The 23087-nt window shown below is 47.9% G+C and overlaps 1 protein-coding gene across 1 annotated transcript in view; it reads right to left on the bottom strand.

Annotated features, from left to right (window-relative positions):
• CHRD (chordin) overlaps positions 1 to 23087 on the bottom strand; it is a 58183-nt gene that overhangs the window by 10061 nt on the left and 25035 nt on the right. The window contains exons 6-15 of the mRNA XM_078665778.1: positions 22202 to 22298; positions 21390 to 21531; positions 20214 to 20354; positions 19073 to 19155; positions 14621 to 14768; positions 13407 to 13513; positions 11010 to 11126; positions 9235 to 9391; positions 5589 to 5830; positions 2325 to 2438 (exon numbers count right to left, since the gene is read on the bottom strand). Coding sequence (XP_078521904.1) covers positions 2325 to 2438; positions 5589 to 5830; positions 9235 to 9391; positions 11010 to 11126; positions 13407 to 13513; positions 14621 to 14768; positions 19073 to 19155; positions 20214 to 20354; positions 21390 to 21531; positions 22202 to 22298 — 1348 coding nt within the window. The remainder of the gene's footprint in view (positions 1 to 2324; positions 2439 to 5588; positions 5831 to 9234; positions 9392 to 11009; positions 11127 to 13406; positions 13514 to 14620; positions 14769 to 19072; positions 19156 to 20213; positions 20355 to 21389; positions 21532 to 22201; positions 22299 to 23087) is intronic.

Below are 23087 nucleotides of genomic sequence, written 5' to 3'. Positions count from 1 at the left end.
ATCACAACACCCTTTATGACATCACAGCTCCATCTTCCCATAGGAAGTATCTGAGGCCAACATTGATCCCTAGGGTCCAGGTGAGGTCAAACAAATGCCCATATTAATTAAATCAGGGAGGCAGGGATAGATCTCATTTGCTTTGAGTGAGTTCTCCCATTATGTTCTACAAAAAGGCTCGTGAAAGATAAGAGCAGCCTTTGGACAGCCTTTTGAGGTCCTAAATATGTTGGTTGTATGTCAATACAACGCGGGCTTTTACCCCACATGCAATTACAACGCGGGGATTACAACGAAAGTCGTTACAACGACTTTCGCTGGAGGGCGCTGGATAGTGGAATACTTTAATTTTCTATTCCAACTCCAGCCCACGTTGACAGTAGGGAAGGTGTTGGATAGAAAATTCAACTATTCCCTATCCAACAGCGCCCTCCAGCGAAAGTCGTTGTAACGACTTTCGTTGTAATCCCCGCGTTGTAATGGCAGTGCGGGGTAATCCCCGCGCTGTTATGGCTGTTCTCCAAATAGGTTAATAACTCATTCACCAAAAAATTGTAGTGAATGTCGTCTACTCAGATGGACGGTCAGTGACAAGCGGGGCTCAAGACACTTCTTTTTTGGGATTGAACTCATTGAGTGTCCTCACAAGTGAGATTGAGGAAGTTCTGCAAGGGAGGAGTTGCCTGTCTGCAAAAATCTTAAGAGCTGCAGCAGGGCAGAGGCATGGCTGCATGGTTGGAAGAGGATGTTACAGATGCCTTCTACTTTAGGTTCTTGCAAAAATCAAATCCTAACTTTAAATTCTGCCTAAAAACGATTAACGAGTAAAAAAGTAGAATACGCCAGCAGGGAAAGGCAGGTAGGTGCTCGTGTACATTGAGAACCAGCAGGGATGTTGTGGTTTTGAATCTTGTCCAAGTCATTAGCAATATCCGGTCTGGAGCACTTTGTCCATCTCAGGGGTTGCGATCCAGGAGAAGAGAGAAAATGGCTCAAAATGCTGCAGGCCAAGAAATGGTGACCCAACAGTGAAATATGTAAGGAGCCATCATGCTCGCCGACAAGGGCGCTTTGATGAAAATATCCACATACCTCAATGGTTTAATTCAATCCTTATATTAAAACTTGTGCATGAAAACTGCAAACAAATTTCCACTCAATGTTTCACAAAAAGCACAATTTCACAATCGATGATCGGTTGCGGGATAGGTCAGATAAATTCATACGTTTTCCTAAGCTTGTGATAATTTAAAAGTGATGCTGCTGGTAAAATGTGGATGGGAAAGACCTTCTCTGAGCACAGAGGGTGGATAGAAAATCTTGTTCTGCTTTAGGAACAGCTCGCCATTTCTGGTCCGCTGAATACAATGTATGCGTTGGCTAATGTAGACCAGCTCAGTTGGCCAAGCATAAAGGGGTTTTGCCTTTCAGGCATGTAGAGGTCAAACCCAAGACTTTATATGTGATTTTAATTCCAGGTGCTAGCAGATATAAATTCCTTTGAAATGCAGTTAGCGAATGTGTGACAGACCGTATATCAAGCCTACATCTGCAGCCCGGGACCCTTGAAGATGTTGTACTTCGTGTCTGGTATCTGGCCAACAGAACATTCCCTTTATCAAGCCTGAGTTGACCAGTGCATGAACAACAATCGCTGCTTAGGAGGGGAGGAAGCATTAGCACATGTGGGGGGAGGGGTGCACGGAGTCATGGCAACCAGAGCTAGTGAAGACTCAGGTGACCACTCCTAGCAGAGGAGGTAGCCATGAAGCAATCCCGGCATTGGTCAATTCACTGAACAGCCACAGCGAAGGTGCTTATAAGTCCAGAATTTATGAAGGACTAATATTGAGGTCCATTTAAGGGGGAGGATGTGGCACAGGGGCCAGAGCTGCCGACTCGGGAGTTGGGGCTCCGGGTTTAAGTCTCAGCGTTGGCGCAACATCCTGTGATTCTGGACAAGTCACTTGATCTCCCCGTGCCCATGGACAGTGCCTGGATACCTTCACGGGTGATAAGCCGTGCTATATAAAATCTCCAAATTTCAAACTTTTGTGGGGAAACAGGGTAACATCTGTGGATTAGCACGAAGTAGGCAACTGGGTGGGCGACCAGAACTTGCCATTCATTGTTATTGCCCCTACGGGCACCTTATAGTCTGCTTTCCTGGAACACAGCAAAAAATGACATTAAATGAACAGCCTGGGGCCTCAGTCGCCAAGGTGTGATGTCGCTGTGCGTCTTGGTGTCCGTCAGCCTCTGAGGTCCCTAGGGATGAGGGAAGCCCAGCTTACAACCCCAGCGGGTAGATGTGTGGTACTTACTCTGCCTCGGATCTCGCCCAGGGGGTTCACTTTGGTGCTGACTTGGATGAAGGCGGAGCCCTTGGCCAGGTGAGTCAGGAGGTCTTTGTCCAGGTCCTTCACGATGCCTTGAGTCTGCGAAAATGAAGGTGAGGAATGAGTGCGCGGTTTATCTCCAACACCTCCCACTCTGCCCAGAGAGCCCTCCACCCCTCTCCAGGATCTGCCCTGCTCTCATTCTGAGGGTCCTTCATTCACCCGTGCTCTATGGATGTATGACGGTACAACGCGTGCTTTCACAATGGGTACCGTTACCACGCAGGTTTTACAACGCAAGTCGTTACGACGACTTGCGTTGGGGGGCGCTGGATAGTGAATAGTTTAATTTACTATTCCAACTCCAGTCCCCGTGGATAGTAGGGAAGGTGTTGGATAGTAAATTAAACTATTCCCTATCCTACAGCGCCCTCTAGCGCAAGTCGTTGTAACGACTTGCGTTGTAAAACCTGCGTGGTAATGGTGCCGCGTTGTGAAAGTTGCGTTCTAAAGGATGTTTCCCGTGCTCTATCCAGATAATTTCCCACATGGCCTCTCGTGTCTACGACCATCTATTGTCCTTACTATTTGCTTCTTTCTCATTTGCCTCCAGGTCTCCCCTGTCCTGAGTTCCCTTCTCTTGCTCTTCTACCTTTTTTTAATTGAAATGTGTATTTTTCCCTCTATGGCTACCTACCCTGTGCTCCCATTCTTTCACTCTCATACTCCCCATCGCCTCTCCTCCTTTCCCCCTTTACTTCATCACTCTCCCATCTCCTTATGTTACTCTTTGCGCCTCTTCGTTCTTTTTTCTGGCGCACCTATCTCTCTGTTTCATTTCCCTTTCGTTTTCTCTCTCCCTCAATCCCTACATGCATCTTTCTCTCTTTCCTCTCCCCTCTCCTCCTGTCCCCCTCGTGTTTCTCTTCTTCCTCCATATCTTTCCCCCTTCATCATCTTCACTTTAATTGGCACGTCAGGCCTCCCAGGCCCTGCCAGAGTTTGCTTTGAATTATGTAAACAGGCATTAAAGAAGTCAGAATTGACTATAATTTATATCTGTACATTCCAGGCTGTTTCTCCCTGTACTAAGCCCTCTTCGACTCTTTCCACTTCACCCCCTCCCCTACTTTCTCTACACTCGTCTTGCATGTTACTTCCTTCGCTCTCTCCTGTCCTATTTTAGTTTCATCCTCCACCCCCTCCTCATTTCATCTGCCCCCACTGTCCCTCCTTTCATCGTACCGTTCCTCCTCTACCTCGAATCTCTTGTCTTCCTTGCCCTCCTACCCTACTGTTTCTTTTAACTTTTTGCCCTCTTCTTTTTAGGTCTGCCCTTACCTCTCCACCTCCACCCCCCTTGTTTCTTCGCCACTCTCTTTGCTTCTCTCTCTTTTTTTCATCACTCTTCACCTCTGTCCAAAGCCCCTCCATTCATCTCTGCCTTCACCCACCCCTCCTCCCTCCCTCCAGGTGTCCCTCCATCTACTTGCTCTTCCTCCCTCTCTCCCATCTCCCCTGTCTCACTACCATCTCATCTCCACCCGTATTTGTTCTCAGTGTCGGCCCCCCATTAGGGCGGAGAGGCGTCGCCCTCCTGATGCCAGTGCCGCAAAGGTGAAAAATAAAAAGGCAAAAAAATTAATGACCATTTTATTTTTCACTGCTCCCAACCCGAGCAGTGTTTGGGGGCGGGCATTGCTGCTGACTGGCAGCAGGAGAGTGGTGCTCACTCCCCAGTTTATGTCACTTTGGCCGGCTGCCTTGCGATGGTCAGCCTGACATGCGCAGTGTAAACCTCTCCACCTAGCTGTCTCAGACAGCTGGGTGGAGAGCAGGCACAGGCCCCCTATGCCTGTTGGAGCGTCAAGGCAGCCCGCCCCAACCAATCCTGGTGCAGCTCTCATGCTGCTCATCTGCAGCATGAGAGCAGCATCGGGATTTGGAGAAAGGGGTTGGCTGAGGCTCCGTGAGGTTCCATTGCTTCAAGAAGGAAGAAGAAAAGACGGAGGAGGAAACCTAGGTAAGTACATTTTCACATTGTTGTTATGATCTTTTTGCCCCACTGATAGGCACTGTGAGAAACCCGCATTGCCTTGAGTCTTAACTCCAGAGCTCTCATTCATGGCCCAACCAGTCATTTATTTTATTTATTTATTTTAAAAGTTTTATATAGCGCAAACAAGATCCCGAAGGATATCAGAGCGCTTTACAATATGATGGGAGGAAGAACATAAATGCAATATCAACATCCAGTAGAGAGAGAGAGAAAAAAAATGATTGAGAGATTTGGCATTTGAGCCTAATCGGGTCCCATTTCTCTCTTAAACCCCTACTCCCAACCGCCCCAATTCCCTTGAAACCTTCACCGCCCCTTTCCCTGCTTTCCTCTCTCATCCACCCAACTCTCCACTACCCTTTATTTCCTCTCTCACTCCACCTCCTCGCGCCTCATTCTCTCAGGGTTCCTCCCCTGCCCCTCGCTTCACCCTCCACTCCTTCACTGTGTTTATTTCTCTGCACACAGACAGCTGTGCTGGGAATGCCAAAGCACACATGTTTCCCAGGGTTTGCTGTGTCATGGTGGAGACTTGTTTTCCAGAAGGGAATCCTGTCTCTCCCCCCTGTGGAGTTACCGGCACTGACGGGGCTGGAGCCCAGCCCCACCGCTGCCAGCCTGCCCGAGACACCCTGCCAGAAGGCCTGTTAATGTCCAAGGTGAGAGTGGCCAGCTCCCGCGACACCAATCACCCTTCCTATGCCCTTTCACCACCACCCTTGAGCCACCCTCTATTAGGGCTCATCTTCATCACCCTTTCAGTCCTAACTGGCTACGGTACACTCTTTGCAGGCCCTCCGGCTGCACAGCTGTGCCCACTGGCAGCCCTGGCAACCCACTTTCTGTACCACAGGGCTCCTCCTCCACTTGAACCACCCATTGCCACTGCCAGCGCTGCCAATGACAGTACCAGCACAACTACAGACCATCACACTGCTACAAGTCTGACAATTCAGACTGTTTGAGGCCCCCAAAGCTATAAGAATGGCTTGGCCGGCTATTATTATTTATTTTTAATGTATATTGAATTAATGAACAAATGTGGCTCTGCTCGTCTTTGAATTGTACAAACAGCGCCACCATGTGGCAGCTGTCATATGTGCTGGTGTTGACAAATAAGCGCTGTTGCCCAGTACCGGAAACCACTGGCTCAAATTAGGCACTGCTCCCTTCAGTGCATACCCCCTCACCTCGGAGCCGTAGAAGCCCTTCAGCAGGCGCTTGTACTCCTGTCTGTTCTCGTCCGTCTCTCCGATCTCGGCGAAGCCGTGCAGGTGGGCATTCAGCGTGGCATCGTCGGGCTTGCCCAGGCCTGTGACCACAATCTCGTAATGCAGGTGGCAGTGCTCATCCAGGGAGATCCAGGCGTGGCCGGCCGAGGCAGTGCGGATAGGGGGGATGACGAACTGGCCTGCCAGGGGGATGGGCAGTTCTGTGGAGAGACATAAAACAGAGAAGGTGAGACACACATCACGGGCACGGTGAGGGCAGGAGGTGTGGGTGAGAGGCCTCTCAATGAGAGACAGGACAGGACTGGACCACACACCTGGAGTGGTGACAAAACAGCGTCTCTGACAGTGTCATCTTTGAGAAATGACCAACGCTGCTAGCTTGAAAAGGAAGGGAACCTCAGTATTGCGAATCTACATTCACACAGGACGCCATTGACTGCCAACCAGAAGTCATAAGGGTTTACCTCCCACTGCCAGCATCTAGTTAAAGAAAGCCCTATTACTTCCTACATGAATTCAGAAGAGGGTCCCACGACAGCCCACTCCACGACTGCCCATATGTATTCAGAATGGGCCCCACCCCTGACCACTCCATGACTGCCCACACTAGTTAAGAAATGTAATTCACTCTCTTTTATCTGAAGGAAGACCTTCCATTATAGAAAATTCTATTCTCCATGACTATGGAAGTGCCTTCCCAGTGTGTTCTTGTGGTTTCAGTGTCTGCCATTTATTGCAGTATTATCCTTCTACCTGTGTTTGGTACTCTCTTGTAACATGCACACGTCACTTTTCTCTTGTAACACACTATTTGCTACCGCTTACATTTTGTTTGCTTTAGATACTTGCACAAGTGCCACCATTACCTACGTAACATGTGTTCTTGTGTTTGAGTGTCTGCCATTTATTGCAGTACTATCCCTCTACTTGTACTTTGCACGCTTGTGTAACCTGCACACATGTCACTTTTTCCTCCTGTAATGTACCGTTTGCTACCTCTTGTATTTGTTTGCTCACGATTGTCTCTTTTGCCTCATGTAACGTTTGTTTTTGTAATTTGTTCACTTGTAATTTTCTCCTCATGCATCAGTACTGTTCCTACTGTGAAGCGCTCGGACACTTTCGGGTAAAGTCCGCGCTATATAAAAACGCATTAAATAAATAAATAAATAAATAAATGAAGGGGCCCCACCACTGCTAAACTCGGGTGTGTCCATCCTGACAGAGGGCGTGTCAATAAAGTTCCCTGTCGAAGGATACCCCTGAGGGGCTGTTTTCGGGGACGAGTGCCCTGCTAACGGATAGGACTTGTTACAGGCCCTGCTGTTTTGGAATGCCTTCCTCTTTTATCCCGGGAGCCCGTCTTTCCATCACCCCTACAGTATCCGGCTCTGTGGTACCCTGGCCCACGTTGCCATGGCGACGGCTTGACGCCGCAGCCAGTGACAGCTCTGCTGGTCAGCCGCACTCTCTGACAGAGCCGGAGCCGCGGCCAAGGATTTCAAACAAGGAATTTCAAAGAATAATTTGAACATCTCGGAAAACTTCAGCCAAGAATGCGACCATCTGTGCCAGCAAATAGGATCAGCGTGTCAGGACGGAAAATGAAGGCCAGATGTGATGCGCGCGCGCTCAGCCTGCCTGTCTCTGCTGCGCCCCGCGCTGCTCCGGCTGTCTAACGCTCTAATCCACCCGTACCTTCTCTGTCTTGTAGCATCTTGACTTCTCTTTCTCTTCATTTCCCCTTGTCTCTTTCTTTCTTTCTCTCTCGTTCCTTCTCTCTCTTTCAATCTCTCTGTGCCTGCGCGATTTCTCTTCCACTTTGGCTCTTATGACTTTCCCTTTCTCCCCCATCTTTCCCACCCCTCTCCCCCTGTCTCGTCTCTCTTCTGTTATTTCTCCCATTTCATATGTACTCGGTCGTCCTCCCGCTCTCTCTGACATTCAGTTCTTTCAGAGAATTTTCTCTTTCACTCAGGCCTTCCTCACCTCCCCTCTCTTGTGCATCTTCCAGCTTTCTTTTTCTCGATTCGACTTCTTTAGTCCTCTTTGTATCTGCCTGCTTCTCTCTCCCTATCTTACTCCCCTTGTGTTTTTTTCTTCTTTCCTTTCCTGCTTTAATTCTCCCAGCCCTCTCTTTCTCTAAAAGTATCTGTTTGTTTCCCTTCCTTTTCATTTTACTCCTCTAGTTTCCATGTTTCTCTCCTCAGGATATAACTCTCTCTCTACCTCAACCTCTCCTTCATTTGTTCTACCTTTCCAGAATCTCTCTTCCATGCTCTGTACGTACTTTCATCTGTTGTCTCTTCCTCCCCTTTTTTTCAGGTTTTGCCTTTTTAAATTCTATCTTATAATGTACCTGTCTGTTTCTGTCTGTTTCTGTCTGTTTCTTTCTATGCTGCTACCTTCTCTCTGCGTTTTTACCTCCCTCCTTCTCTTCATCTTTTCTCCACTCAGCCTGGACCTCCTCCATGTCTGCATGTCCTCTCCCCTCCTCCAGGCTGGTTACCCCACTTTACCTCTGACATGATCCGGATGGAGCTAAGAACTGCCCCCCTAAGACCGTCCGGCGCAGCTGTGTCTCTCCGGGACACTGACTGCTTTCCGGGACCGTCTCGGCGCTGACAGCTCTAGGATGCTTCATCTGCTCTCGGGGGTCCAACTCTCTCCAAAAGAGCAGCCCAGGTCTCTCCCTGCACCCAGGGCCCTCCTCATCCTCAGCAGAGCCAGGGTCACTGTCAGTCTTCACAACATCCAAACCTTCCTCACCTCTCACTGAGGGCCGTGATTATACCCTGAACATCACCAGCACCCCTCCTCATCCTCAGTGGGAAACAACCTTTACAACGCAACTTTTACAACGCACTACCATTACAACAAAACTTTTACAACGCAACATCTATTACATCGCATGCCATTACAACGCAACCATTACAACGCATGACACTACAACGCATACCACTACAACGCATGTCATTACAACGCATACCATTACAATGCATAACATTACAACGCATAACATTACAACGCATACTACCCTTACACTATCCAACACTCACCCTACTGTTGCACCCCCTGGAGTTAGAATAGTAATTTTTACCCCTACACTATCCGACACTTACCCTACTGTTGCACCCCCTGGAGTTAGAATACTATTTTTTACCCCTACACTATACAATACTTACCATACATGCAATGTAATGTTATGCGTTGTAATGGTATGCGTTGTAAAGGTAGTATGCGTTGTAATGGAATGCGTTGTAAAAGTAGTTTTTAAAAATTCATTGTAATGGCATGCATTGTAATGGAATGCGTTGTAATGGATGTTGCGTTGTAGAAAAATGCGTTGTAAAGGTATGTGTTGTAAAAGTATGCGTTGTAATGTCATACAACCTCCTCAGCAGAGCCAGGGACATTGCCAGACTCCACAATATCTGAGCCTTCCTCACCTCTCACTGAGGGCCATGATTATCCCCCTGAACACCAACAAGAGCCCTCCTCATCCTTCTACAGGCATGTGATGCTACAGGTGAGTCGAAGGTTCTCCCTATCCCTCGTGTTAGGGTACCGATATAAAATAAAGTTTGACCACTAATCAATTTACCTTGATATCGGGCCCACAGCCCGCTGTAGGGAAGAGATGTGATCTGGCCCCTCAGTTCTCCTTCCTCGTAGTTTTTGGTCGCCACGTTGATGAAAAGTTCGCTTTGGAGTAACATGTGCAGATCCCGCGCATTCATCTCCTCCCACACGCCGGAGGCCTAAAAAGACAAATGGACAACCATGCACTTGGTCAACTGGGCAACATTGACTCATCTTTGCAGCATTCGCTCCAGAGTTGTCCTCATCCAGACATAAAAAGGTTAGCGACATCCATCAGCTAACTTGGTAAACAATGTCCTCATGAAAGGTGTTCTAGAAATGTGTGTTGTTACGAGCTAGTGGGGGCAGTGGGTGTGTCAAATGATGGAACATTGACCTTGTCTAAAAGTACATCAGCAGATATCCAGTCTTCTCTGCTAAATGTTTGCAGTTTCTAATGCATGTTAAAGATGATAAACTATCTATATCCCTCCTAGATACTGAGAAACAATTAGCTGAGATCACCAATGCACTCTTGAAAATCAGTACATATATAAACCACAATGAGGTGCAACAGTCATGTGTTTATCTACACAAAGGATATAATCTGGGCCCGAATGGTGGCCTCCAGCTCAAATTCACTAGTATGACTTCTCTTTCCAGATCTGAACAGAAGACTGTGGAATTTGTTGCACTGATTAATAAATGTGTCTACTGTAGACCAAGTACATGAGAATTGAAAAAGTGGAAAAAGAAGGGATCAATATAAAGATAAACTACTCTAATTAAATTACAATAACCGTCACTACTGTATGAAGACGTGATTACATACTTAATTTATTGTAATCACACGGAATTAATCTCTATAGATTTTTGCATCAAATTTTACAATATACAGACATATATATACACATATGTACACAAATATATACAAAAGACTAAACACAAAAACGCATAAAGTTTATACAAAAAAAACACAAATTCATGACTATTTTCTTCTTCACCCAGAAAAAAATATGTTTAGCAACAGCTAGGTGTCCTCCTATCAAGTCTAGGAGGTACAACCCGAGGAAGTCAGACACAAAAGATTCATGGAGTAACTCAAAGGAACCTAAATCAGAACAATGTGTCAATGGCATTAGTTCCCATCATATTTCAATATTAAGACTCCTCTATATTGAAAGTGTCAGACCAAGAGGCGGCTTTGCAGATGTCAGCTCCTTCGCGGTTGATGAATTACTAAACATATCTAGAAGTAGTGTGGGTTGGCCACATGAGCATCATTACAGCATCAGTTGAGCCGGCCCTGGTCCTTAAGGGAAACAGATAAAGTTGTGAGCCAGAGAGTAACATACATACTCAGTATTAAGAATCCTGAAACAGACCTGGCTCAGAGAGGCCAGATTTGGTGAGTGGACACAGAGGGAGGCTGTTGTCTGTCTCCCCGGGCTGCTTCTTTGCAGACAGTGAAACGAATCCTTCTCGTAGCGGGTTCTCTCACTTCTACTAGCATGTGATTCATTGTATTTGTAGAGCACGCAATGTACAATCTAATGGCTTTCAGATACTTGAGACTGTTACCTTTTATGGCATAGGCTGCTGTGTCTATTTCAGGAAATGACCTTAAATGTTTTCATTGCATTCCAACAATTCACACATCACCCCAGCGGTAATTTTTCACACAGCCACACTTTCATTCCCTGGTCCCTTCCCAACATTCTCTCAACATTCTCTTAGGACCACCCCCAGTGTGCATCCTTGTGCCACCCTATTGTTTCTGCCCTCATAAGTGCTCACCAGCCCATTGCTGTAGTCTCCGCTTATGTCATGCAGGACGTTGCGTCTGGTTTTCCTCCTGGGTTTAGTCTCCAGAGTGATCCCGGTTACTTCGGACTTCGTCCCGGCCACTTGCACCTGTCAAAGAGAAAACATAATTAGACACATGGGAAAGGGAGAACTGGAGACCCCATGTGATATCACTGGACTGGCATAAACCAGAAAGCATAATTAGACACTTGGGAAAGGGAGAACTGGAGACCCCATGTGATGTCACTGGAGTGGCATAAACCAGAAAGCATCATTAGACACATGGGAAAGGGAGAACTGGAGACCCCATGTGACGTCACTGGACTGGCATAAACCAGAAAGCATCATTAGACACTTGGGAAAGGGAGAACTGGAGACCCCATGTGACGTCACTGGACTGGCATAGACTAGAAAGCATTGTTAGACACATGGGAAAGGGAGAACTGGAGACCCCATTTGACGTCACTGGACTGGCATAAACCAGAAAGCATCGTTAGACACTTGGGAAAGGGAGAACTGGAGACCCCATGTGACGCACTGGACTGGCATAAACCAGAAAGCATCATTAGACACATGGGAAAGGGAGAACTGGAGACCCCATGTGACGTCACTGGACTGGCATAGACCAGAAAGCATCATTAGACACATGGGAACGGGAGAACTGGAGACCCCATGTGACGTCACTGGACTGGCATAGACCAGAAAGCATCATTAGACACATGGGAACGGGAGAACTGGAGACCCCATGTGACGTCACTGGACTGGCATAAACCAGAAAGCATCATTAGACACATGGGAAAGGGAGAACTGGAGACCCCATGTGACGTCACTGGACTGGCATAGACCAGAAAGCATCATTAGACACATGGGAAAGGGAGAACTGGAGACCCCATGTGACGTCACTGGACTGGCATAGACCAGAAAGCATCGTTAGACACTTGGGAAAGGGAGAACTAGAGACCCCATGTGACGTCACTGGACTGGCATAAATCAGAAAGCATCGTTAGACACTTGGGAAAGGGAGAACTGGAGACCCCATGTGACGTCACTGGACTGGCATAGACTAGAAAGCATTGTTAGACACATGGGAAAGGGAGAACTGGAGACCCCATTTGACGTCACTGGACTGGCATAAACCAGAAAGCATCGTTAGACACTTGGGAAAGGGAGAACTGGAGACCCCATGTGACGCACTGGACTGGCATAAACCAGAAAGCATCATTAGACACATGGGAAAGGGAGAACTGGAGACCCCATGTGACGTCACTGGACTGGCATAGACCAGAAAGCATCATTAGACACATGGGAACGGGAGAACTGGAGACCCCATGTGACGTCACTGGACTGGCATAGACCAGAAAGCATCATTAGACACATGGGAACGGGAGAACTGGAGACCCCATGTGACGTCACTGGACTGGCATAAACCAGAAAGCATCATTAGACACATGGGAAAGGGAGAACTGGAGACCCCATGTGACGTCACTGGACTGGCATAGACCAGAAAGCATCATTAGACACATGGGAAAGGGCGAACTGGAGACCCCATGTGACGTCACTGGACTGGCATAGACCAGAAAGCATTGTTAGACACATGGGAAAGGGCGAACTGGAGACCCCATGTGACGTCACTGGACTGGCATAGACCAGAAAGCATTGTTAGACACATGGGAAAGGGAGAACTGGAGACCCCATGTGACGTCACTGGACTGGCATAAACTCACCGTCAGAGAGGAGAGCCCGCTAACCCTTGCCAATGTGTGGCACCTCGAAGAGCATCAGTTGAAAGGCTCAGGTCTCAGGGGCCCAAAGAACATACAAACTACTGCTTGTATCTACTTATAGACACATATGTGTGGCGTCTAATACACAGTATCCAAACACCCTGGGATGGGTGCTGTCGAATGCTCAGATACCCATAGGCAGACGGTGAAGGCACAGGCACCTCGCAAGACTTAGGTAACCAGAGGCAGAGGTTAAAGGGATTGGCGCTCCCCAATGTTCAGATATCCAGTGGCATATGATGAAGAAACTGGCATTGCCAAATGTGCAAATACCCAATGGCACACAAAGAAAGTATTGGTACTACTCATTGCGTGTGTACAGTGAGCGCACTGTCCGGTGTTTAGATACCCACTGAGGCACAATGAAGTATGTGGCACTGCCCATTTCCCAGATCTCCATAGGCACAGAACGAAGGCACTTCCAGCTCACTGCTCATATATGCAGGGGACCACAATGAAGGTATTGGCCCTAGCCAATGCTTGTATGAAATGAAGGTATTGGCACAGCACAAAGAGAGGGCACCCATTGGCACAGGCTGCAGCTGTGATCTAGTGTTGACCATGCAGCGACCATGTGCTACACCAAGGTGTGCCGCACGCATACCTGGTACTCCAGCGTCCCGTTGTCGTATAGAGTGAACTTGGCAGACCCCACAGCTCCGGTTCTGGTGGCACTCAGGGCATCTCCTCCAGATAAAACACTCTGGATGGCTGAAAGAGGAAGACAGAAACGTGATGATGATGATGTCAGCAGCAGAGCGATGAAGTAAAACCCACCACCTTGACGTAGCCCTCCACCTTCAACATGGAGGACTCCATTCACACCGCACAGTACCTTCGGTGTGCAACACAACTCCCAATCCTGAGCCTCCCTGTGTGCAGCCCCTCAAACCCCCCCTTTATGCAGCTCCAACCCCCTCCAAGTGCAGTTCATTCTCCCTGCATACATTCTATCCAATCATGACATCCTATTCCCTACATGCAACTTTTCTCTCCCTCCGGAAAGTTGGACTGTCTCAATTTGCACTTGTATCATGCCGGCATGGAGCTCCTCTCGTACTATACGAAGACATTCTATAAACTCCACTCCCGTCATATGCATCTTCTTTCTCCCAGTCTATTGGTATTATATTTCTTCAATGTACAGATTTATAAAAATCTATTGTATTGTAGTGTAATTGCATTTATATAGTGCTTACTACCCCTGACAAGGCGTCAAAGCGCTTTTTCGGCGAGTAGCACGCTACTCTGGAACCCATAAAGGATAAGTGGTGAATTAGTATAGTGAAACATGCAAGTATGTCATTTTAAGTGGTGGATAGGTTAGTCAGTTATTTGGATTTGGAATGATAGCAGAAGGATAGAAGAGGGAAAAAAAGGCTTGTATTTATATAGCGCTTGTTACCCCTGACGGGGTGTGACGGACACTATTCAGGAAGCCCATAAAGGATTAGTGGTGAATTAATATGGTGAAATATGAAGTAATTTCAGTGGTGGATATTAGTCAGTTATTTGGAGTGAGAAGGATAGCGGAGGGATAAAAGGGGAAGAAAGGTTTGCATTCATATAGCACTTGTTACCCCTGATTTATAAAAATCTATCACAGAACATCAGATACATCTCTAGGCAGCCCCAGTATGTCCTTGCAAAATTCCACATCTCCTTTCTGCAATCTTCCAACTCAGCTCTTGAAATATAACCCACAGCGCCCCCTGTCTGCTGGGCCCTCACGTGCACTCCCTCAGCAAGTTCCGCCACGGACGTGACAGTGTTTTGTGACGTAGCCACGCTCCCAGCCGCCAGCGCGCCGCCACTTACTGTCACAGGTCTTCTTCCCCGTGATGTAACCGGATATCCGGTGGCTCTGCTTCCCCTCCGTTTCCAGGGTGATCCGAAGCTGACGGTGGGCCAGCAGGTACATCTCCCGCGCAGACAGGTCCATCAGCACCTCGGCAAAGTCCTGGTCCTGAGGTTAAGGGGGAGAGAGGAAGGTTGAGGTGGAGAAGCACATACAAGGCCGCCAGGATGCATAGAGAAGGTGGACAGCAGCCAGGGTGAGCCCGAGGCCCATCTTCACTGCCATCCCGAACTTAGGCAGAGTAACCCTAGACATCAAACTATCAAGCAGTGCTTAATTTGTAAAAACAATAAGTGCTAGATCCCTTGGCAGGAGGCCGCTAAATTTTGAGACTCATAGCCAGCCACCGCTGCCAATGACTACCTACACAACTACTAATCAATCAATCAGACATTTGTAGAGCGCACTACTCACCCGTGAGGGTCTCTAGGTGTGTGTGGGGGGGGGGGGGACGTTTAGAGCTGCTACTGCTCAAACAACCAGGTTTTGAGAAGTCTCCTGTAGGTCACACTGCTACAGGTGTGACAAATTCAGACTGTTCAAGGCCCCTGAAACTATAAGATTGGCTTGGGTGGCTGGTATTAGTTGTTTTTAATGTATATTGTATTAATAAACAACTGTCATTTTGCTCATCTTTCAATTGCTCTAACGGCGCCACCATGTGGCAGCTGTCATAAGTGCAGGTGCTGACAATTAAGTGCCGGTGCAGAGCACCGGAAACCACTGGCTCAAATTAAGCACTGATCAAGGGCCATGGCAGCCTCCCCTGGGTCACCCACAGGCACAGTCTTGACGTCAGTTGTAGGAAGTGTGCATGCACTCAATGTTATTTTGGCGGAATTAGTGTGTGCACTGATTCCAACAGCGAGTGTTGTTGTGCACAAACTGACTTTAGTGGTGAGATGCTGGCTCCAATGGTGCTAATAAGGATTTAAATATCAGGCGTTGTTGTGCAAACACACATTCCAAAGAAGAGAGGTTCTGTGCACTCCTGATTCCATAGTGAGCAGTTCTGCGCGCCGATTTTCTGAAACGCTGATTCTTTTTGTGTAATGATTCCAGCTTTGAGTTGTGTGTGCACTGATACCATGAAGAGTGCATTAGTGTGTGCACTGATAGCATGGAGAGTACATTAGTGTGTGAACTGTTTTACAGCCTTCGGAGGTTCTCGGTGCGTATTGAATCAACCAGTGGATGGTTTTGCGCGAGTTGCATTACAACGCCAAAGGCGTTTTGTGTCTGCACTGGTTCAAATCGTGAATTGCTTAGTGTGCACACGGATTCCATTAGTGAACAGCGTTGTATGCAGGGCTCGAGTCGGGGTACCACGCGGGTGGACGGCGTCCCCCCACTTATTTTACCGGGAGCTCGATTACTGGAGCAAATGGAGCCACACATTCACTCTTTGGCCTCTCTGGGGCGAGATCGGAGCTCATTCAGAACGCTGCTCATGCGCTGGCTTCTCTGATGCAATCGCATCTAAGTGGTGAGCGAGGGGAGGTAATGAGTCTGATGGTGCAATCACCTTTCGTGATGTCACTTCCTGTCATGACATCAGCGTCCCACCCACTTCTTTTTTTAGGACTTGTGTCCTGGTTGTATGTGTGCACCTGTTCGACTAGTTTGACATACTGCGTGTTCTGGTTCCACTGTTTCATGGTGATGTGTGCAAACAGACTGTTCAATGGTGAGGGGTTCAGCGCGCAATTAATGGGGGTTGTTTTGTCTGCACATAGATTGTGTTGGTGAATGGTGTTGTGTGTGCTATCCTGTTCCAAAAGTAAGACACGATTTGCTTATATGGGTACCACTGGTTATCTGTGTTGGTCGCACATGTACCAATGGGGAGTTGTTTTGCCTGTGCACGATTTAATTTGTGAATGGTGCTCTGTGCCCCCAAATATTCCCAGGGTGAAACGTATTGTGTGGGTACCGGTTACACTGGTTAGTGGTGCTCTGTGTGCAGTTACTGCAGCCCTAGACGGTCCTGTGCATGCATTATGCACTTATTCCCACAGTGAGTGGTTTATGTGAGGTTGCATTGGTGAATAGTGTCGTGTGCACACATCTGTTCCAGTTGTGACACGTACCCTCCGTGCACTAGTTCCACAGTGCAGCGCTGCGGTTTGCGCCCTGGTACCGGTGACACCGCACCCCCTGCACTTCCCGACAGCCCCCAGCAGCCGGTGCGGATGCGGGGGTTGCACCGCGCCCAGGGAAGGTGCAGCCAGGGGGGACGTGTCATGCTCCCCTCCACCGGCTCCAGACTTCAAAGCCAACCCCCGACACAATGCAAGGGCCTTCCTGCTCCCCCGCCAAGCCAATTACAGTACAGGGGGGTGCAGTCAGGCAGAGCCCGCCAGATGCGGAACAGCTGCACACATGTGGGAACCGCTGCACGGCCGCACATGGGAGGTAGAGGGTCTCCGGAGTGCGTGAAGGGGACCACTCCGGTCTTGAAACGGGGTCTCTGGATGGGGCCACGTGGGGCCCCTTTGATCTGAGAGTAGGGCCCCTCCAGTGTTAGGCAACGGTCACCCCGATAGTAGGCGAGGGTCCCGCCAAGTGTTACCCGGGCGTTTCCATCGTCAGACTGTGACCCCGCCCTATTGATCACTGCGGATGTCTTTCGCGAGTGTTTAACTCGCTGAGCCGCCCTGCAGGCTTAAAAGAAGGTACTGGGCTCACTCAGGCCAAAAATCCTCGTGTGATCTATGTTGTCGGGAGCTATCTGCTAGTGAACTTTGGGGAGGGGGGAGGGGACAACAAATTGTGGGACCCAAGTCGACCTTGTTCAGATGAACTGGGAATATTTTTTTGTTTTCAATTTCTGCCTAAAATTACACAATTAGCACAAACAGTCCTTGATAACATCTCAACTCGCTGTTCTCGCTGTGAATAACTCTTCTTAAAGCTTCGGTTGAACTTCTTTTTACCCTAAAAGCAGGGGATGTCCCACTTTAGGGGCAGGAAAGCAACATTACTCTTTAGCAATTCTGAGTATACACATAACATCCATATATTTTGCAGATAGTCTAAATTAAATGTATTTACATAACCACTGGTTACCCTGAAAGTTTGACCAGGGTCAAGCCCTTCTGAGACTAAGTGGGACACACCCGGCTTAAAAGAACCCACACTTTGTTTTAATGTTACCCCCCATTTCCACAAGTCTGTGCATTTAATTGGGTATGTGTTTCAAATTCCATGGTTGTTCTTCGTGGGCAGAAGCAGATGTGGAAATGGTATGGATATTTGGGGTGGCTTAAAGCACTTACTGCGTGGGCAGTAAGCGTACAAATAAATGTATGACACACTTATTCTAAGTCACAGGTGTGCAACATGGCTCCAGGTAAGCAGAGGGATCCCAGCATTGCAGGATTTGGACATGATACTTCTACACATTATGAACCCCTTAACACAGTGGTCATGTTTAAAATCTAGCAAGTTAAGAACTTTGGGAAAGCCCTGCACCCCGAAAAGCATCTTAACCCCTTGTGTGCTCATGACGGCTCCATGCCGTCATGAGTCAAGGTAGGCGTGTGCTCATGATGGCGTGGAGCCATCATGCCGCTGCCGCTTCGCCCACACGGCACTAATTCCCCGCCTATGCAGGCGAATTGATGAGTGGGCGGGGTCATGGCGGCACCACGCCATCATGAGCACACGCCGCCCATGACACTTGATGGTGTGGAGCCATCATGAGCACCGAAGCACCACGCCCTAGCCCCCCCCCTGTGCCGCGGTGGAATATGTGGCGCAGAGAAGTGGTTAACGCCCCGTTTCCCTGAACGCAGTGCACTAGCAATGGCACCAGCGCGGCTCTCCGCATTAAAAGTAGACCTGGGTGTAAAATTCCGCTCCGCTCACTGAGTTTTTTCCATTTCGCGTTCCGCGTAGCGCCCAGAGTTCCCAAAAAACTCTGTGGCGCGCAGTATTTTCCTTGTTCGCTAACGTTAATTTGGCGATAGAGGAAGTCTTACTCCAGACCACCTCCCCGTGAGATTTCTCGACGTGGGCGGTCGCTGCCACTTGCGTTAAAAAACCTTCAGTTCGCGTTGAGGAAGCTGCCACCTGGGTAGAACATCTACTTGAGCGTCAGAAAGAAGCAGCACTCTCTTACACTGTGCATGGTGCCGTTTGTGCTGATTTTACTGTTAGGGACAAACACCCGGCACTATAAATCGGCACAACCGGCACTACGTAATACACTTCGCCACTTGCGGAACTCCACGTAGCGCGGCAACGTTTTTAGGGCACTCAATACTTGAATTGTGACACCACTGCAACATTTTCACTGAAATAGTGTAGAGCATTTTTCTGGACAGGCCCCCTAAGTGAAAGGAATGCTATTTCTCTAGTGACTAAACCCTCTCCAAAGGGATAATGTCTCACTGAACAGTGATGCTCACCTGGGCAGTGATGTTGGCATTCACCTCGCGCAGCACCTGGTCCTGGTGAAGGATCTGGAGTTGGACCGGAATCATCATGCGACCTGTAATGGTAATAGAAAAGGATCACTTGATGTCCTGGTGGCTGTCCATCCCAGGGCAGGGACAAGCTCCAACTAACGATCAGTGAAAATGGATCAGAAATACAGTGCAAGCATCCCTCACATGCGTAGGTCAGGTTCACGTGTAGACTCATAAGCTACACAGAGTCTTTGGGTGCCCAACCAAGAAATATTTTAGGGGCCTCTGTTAGGAACAACTTTGAATTATATTACCCATGTTATGCTAATTCAAGCTCTATGGTGCCAAACAATATATAATTCTATATCAAAGGTTGAGACAGAGTAATAGGCAGGAGTGAGATAGAGAGAAAGTTCAATTTCCCTGGGGCCCCTTGGATGGCCATAGCACTACTACCCTTCTAGTGTTTCAACAAATGAGGTGGCTACCTCTTGACTCGGAACTGGACCGAGGCCACGTTCTCCCCTGGCACGGGCATCAGAACAAACTTTCACAAAACAGCAACTTATGTAGTCTGGAAGTCCGGACTATAATTGAACCATCAGCTTAAGGAGAAGGACCGTATGCCAACCGTAGATACATTACCCTATGACAACCCGTTGATACATAACCCCGCGCCATCCCACATACCCCGTGTCATCCCATATATGCATGACCCTGTGCCAACCCATTGATACATGACCCTGTGCCAACCCATTGATACTTGACCCTGTGCCAAACCATTGATACATGACCCTGTGCCAACTCATATATCCATGACCTTGTGCCAACCCATTGATACTTGACCCTGTGTCAACCCTTTGATGCATGACCCTGTGCCCACCATTCTTACATGACTCCTTGCTAACCCACTGATACATGGCCCTGTGCCAACCCATTGATACATGACCCCATGCCAACTCATTGATACATGACTCTGTGCCAACCCATTGATACTTGACCCTGTGCCAACCCATAGATACATGGCCCTGTGCCAACCCGTTGGTACATGACCCTCAGTCAGGATAGGACAGAATGCAGAGATGCCCTCCAAGGAGCAGGTCTACCTTCCATCAGACACCACCACCTCATCAAGACGTACCTTTCCCTCCGCGGTCCAGCAGCCCCTTGGACATGAGGATGAAGTGCAAATTGTCGTCCACATCGCTCAACGTCAGCATGGCAATGCCCCCAGTGCCCGGGAGCTCTTGGTCCTCAGGGGTCAGGATGGCACTGAAGGTTTCTGTGTGGAACAAAGAGAAACTTCAGCCACCACTTCCAGAAAGAGACAAGTAAGATGATCAGAGAGGGGGGGGGGCACAGGCGATACACTCAAGGTGAGATGAATTGCCCTTAGTGTAGGTCTGGCTACAATAAAAATTTACTCTTCGACAAAGTAGTGCTACACTAACAAAGGGACAGAAACAGGGGGTAGTACTGTGTCCCAGACATAGATGGCCTATATTTCACTTAGCAGGGAGTCCTCCTGTCTACACTCATTCCTGGCTGCCTACACTGTTCACATGAAACAACGTAGGTCATATTTACAGCACCCTCAGGGTGATTAGCACACTCTACAAATACTGATTGGTTGATTTATTGATTGACAGCCAGCCTAAGAGTGTGGCTGCATTAGGAATATGATGCAAATTGTACTCAGTTCCGTACGAAGACAAGCCAGGTGTTTTGATTCTATAAATGTTTTATCAGTTATTAATACATTCTCAGGTTCCTATCACAGCCTGGTTGAAGCAGGGGCTCTGCAGAGTCCAAGAGATCAAGTATTCTGAAGTAAGAGTCTTCGTAATCTGGACACCAGTGCTTAATTTGAGCAGGTGCTTTCCGGTGCTCGGCACCAGCACCTAACTGTTCTTAGTGTGCTGTTGACAGTCTACCACATGGTGGCGCTGCTAATCTAATTTAGAGATGAGCAGAACAACAGTTATTTAGGAATACAATATACATTAAAATAGTGCTAATACCTGCCTCCTCAGCCATTCCTTTAACTTTTGGGATCTAGAATAATCTGAATTGTCGCATATACATGCAAGAGTGATGGTTAGTAGTTGTTTTGGCAGCGATGACAAGGACAATGTGTGGTGCAAGCTGCAGTGGCATCCTCATCAGAGCCCTGGCAATTCATATTTTACAAATTAAGCACTGTTGGACACTTTGTTATATCTCGACCCCACATCTCTTCCTAAAGTTCCTCTGCTCAGGGAAGCAGGCTTGACTTCCATGTTGGGTCTCTTGAGGAGTTCATCGGACCCTCTCTTACCTGCGAAGAGTGCGCGGTGCTTGATGATCCGGCCCCCAATCTCACCCTCCGAGCGGGCCGCCATCACCAGGGTAACCTGGATCTGAGCCGTCTTCAGCAGGTGCAGGGAAGATTTGTGGACATTCCGCCACATCCCACAGATCTACAGGAAGCAAAGAGAGGAGGTGGGCTTACTGGCGTGGAAAAGGGAGGAGAAGGCTGTTCAAGGGTGTAGGGGCAGGAGGAAGGGGGAGCAAAAGCAGCTATGTGGTTGCAAGAAACATAAAGGAAAAGGAAATGCTGAGTGAGAAAGGAAGAAAACCAGAAAGATCGAAAGTGATAAGAAAGAAAAAATAGAGAATAAGAAAAGGAATTTGAGAGAAGTTAGAGAGAGACAAATAAACAAAGAAAGAACAGTAAAAGTGGATTGGAATAATGAAGAGAGTAATTGATAAAGTAAGAAAGACTGAAGCAGTTAAATAAAAGTTTAAAGTATGGCAGAGAGAGAGTGGAATAAAAGGGGAGATAAAAAGACATATTAAGAGAGAGAATATGGCAGATACAGAAGCTCTGAGAGGCTGAGAAATTATGGAGGAATAGAAAGAGAAGATGGAAGCTTTGTTCGGTCCAAATTTAGTCCTGGACTATTTATAAAGGACTTTCACTGAAATATAACTACTATACCTTTTCACCTTAGCTCAGCCCTTCCAACCCACCCATATTTACTCTTCGCTGGGTGGTACCCAGCATTCCACGGTGCACCCACTCTCCTATGCATACCAATTTGAACTTTTGGCATGTCCACTCTCTTTCATCCAGGGACCCCCACTCACCATGTTGGCCTGTGGAGAGGCCATTCTGTTAACCGGATGTTCAAAAAGCACTGTGCCGTCCAGGTCGGTGAAACGGACGCGGGCAGGTCTTCCCAGCCTGTCAAAGAAACACACAGTTCCATCAACCACAAAAACTGAAAGATCCAGGGATGTCAGAGCTCAGCAGGGCTGACAGCAGCTAAGGGTATCAGTGGCAACTAGGCCGTAGAATGTTTTGTCAGCTAGGTTCTTCAAAGACAAAGTTGGCTACTACCTAAATGGATCAATTTCACAGGTCAGTTCAGGAAGTAAACAGCCCTACTTCTGCTGTTGTAGTTTAAGTAAGTTTTTGAGTGGTTGGGAAATTTAGTTGTAGCTGGGAAGAAATGCTGAGTGATCACAGATTTGAGATTGTCAATCGGTCCAGCCTAAATCTGGGCAATGAGCTGGGGAATTGATTCTGAATCAATAAATGATCTTAGGGCAGAGGTTAAATGAGTGAACAGTGGACTGTAGGAGGTCAGTGTGTGCATCTTAACAAGGAAAACTCAGTTAGTCCAAAAAAGGTATTAAAACCCCTGGAGGATCTTGGGATCAACATAGTTCGAAAAAGGTTCTGGGTGGCTTGGTCTTCAATGTCGAATTGAACCACTTTGTAAATTAACGCAAATGTTCAAAAAATTGACCCACTGCCTTAAAGATGAGCGAATCCGGTCAAATTAAGACATTTGGGGCCAGATGTAGGAAGGGTATTACCAGTCGGTAATGGCTGAAATCGGCCGTTACCGACCGGTAATAGGCTTTTGTGATGTAGGGAGCCAATTTACAGATTCGGTAAATACCGAATCGGTATTTACCGATTCGGAATTTACCGAATCATCATTTACTGATTCGGTATTTACCGAAT

Source organism: Lissotriton helveticus, chromosome 11 (genome assembly GCF_964261635.1).
Source record: "Lissotriton helveticus chromosome 11, aLisHel1.1, whole genome shotgun sequence".
Classification (NCBI taxonomy): domain Eukaryota; kingdom Metazoa; phylum Chordata; class Amphibia; order Caudata; family Salamandridae; genus Lissotriton; species Lissotriton helveticus.
Note: the sequence above shows the minus strand (reverse complement) of the source record. Positions and strands in the feature narration are given on the sequence as shown.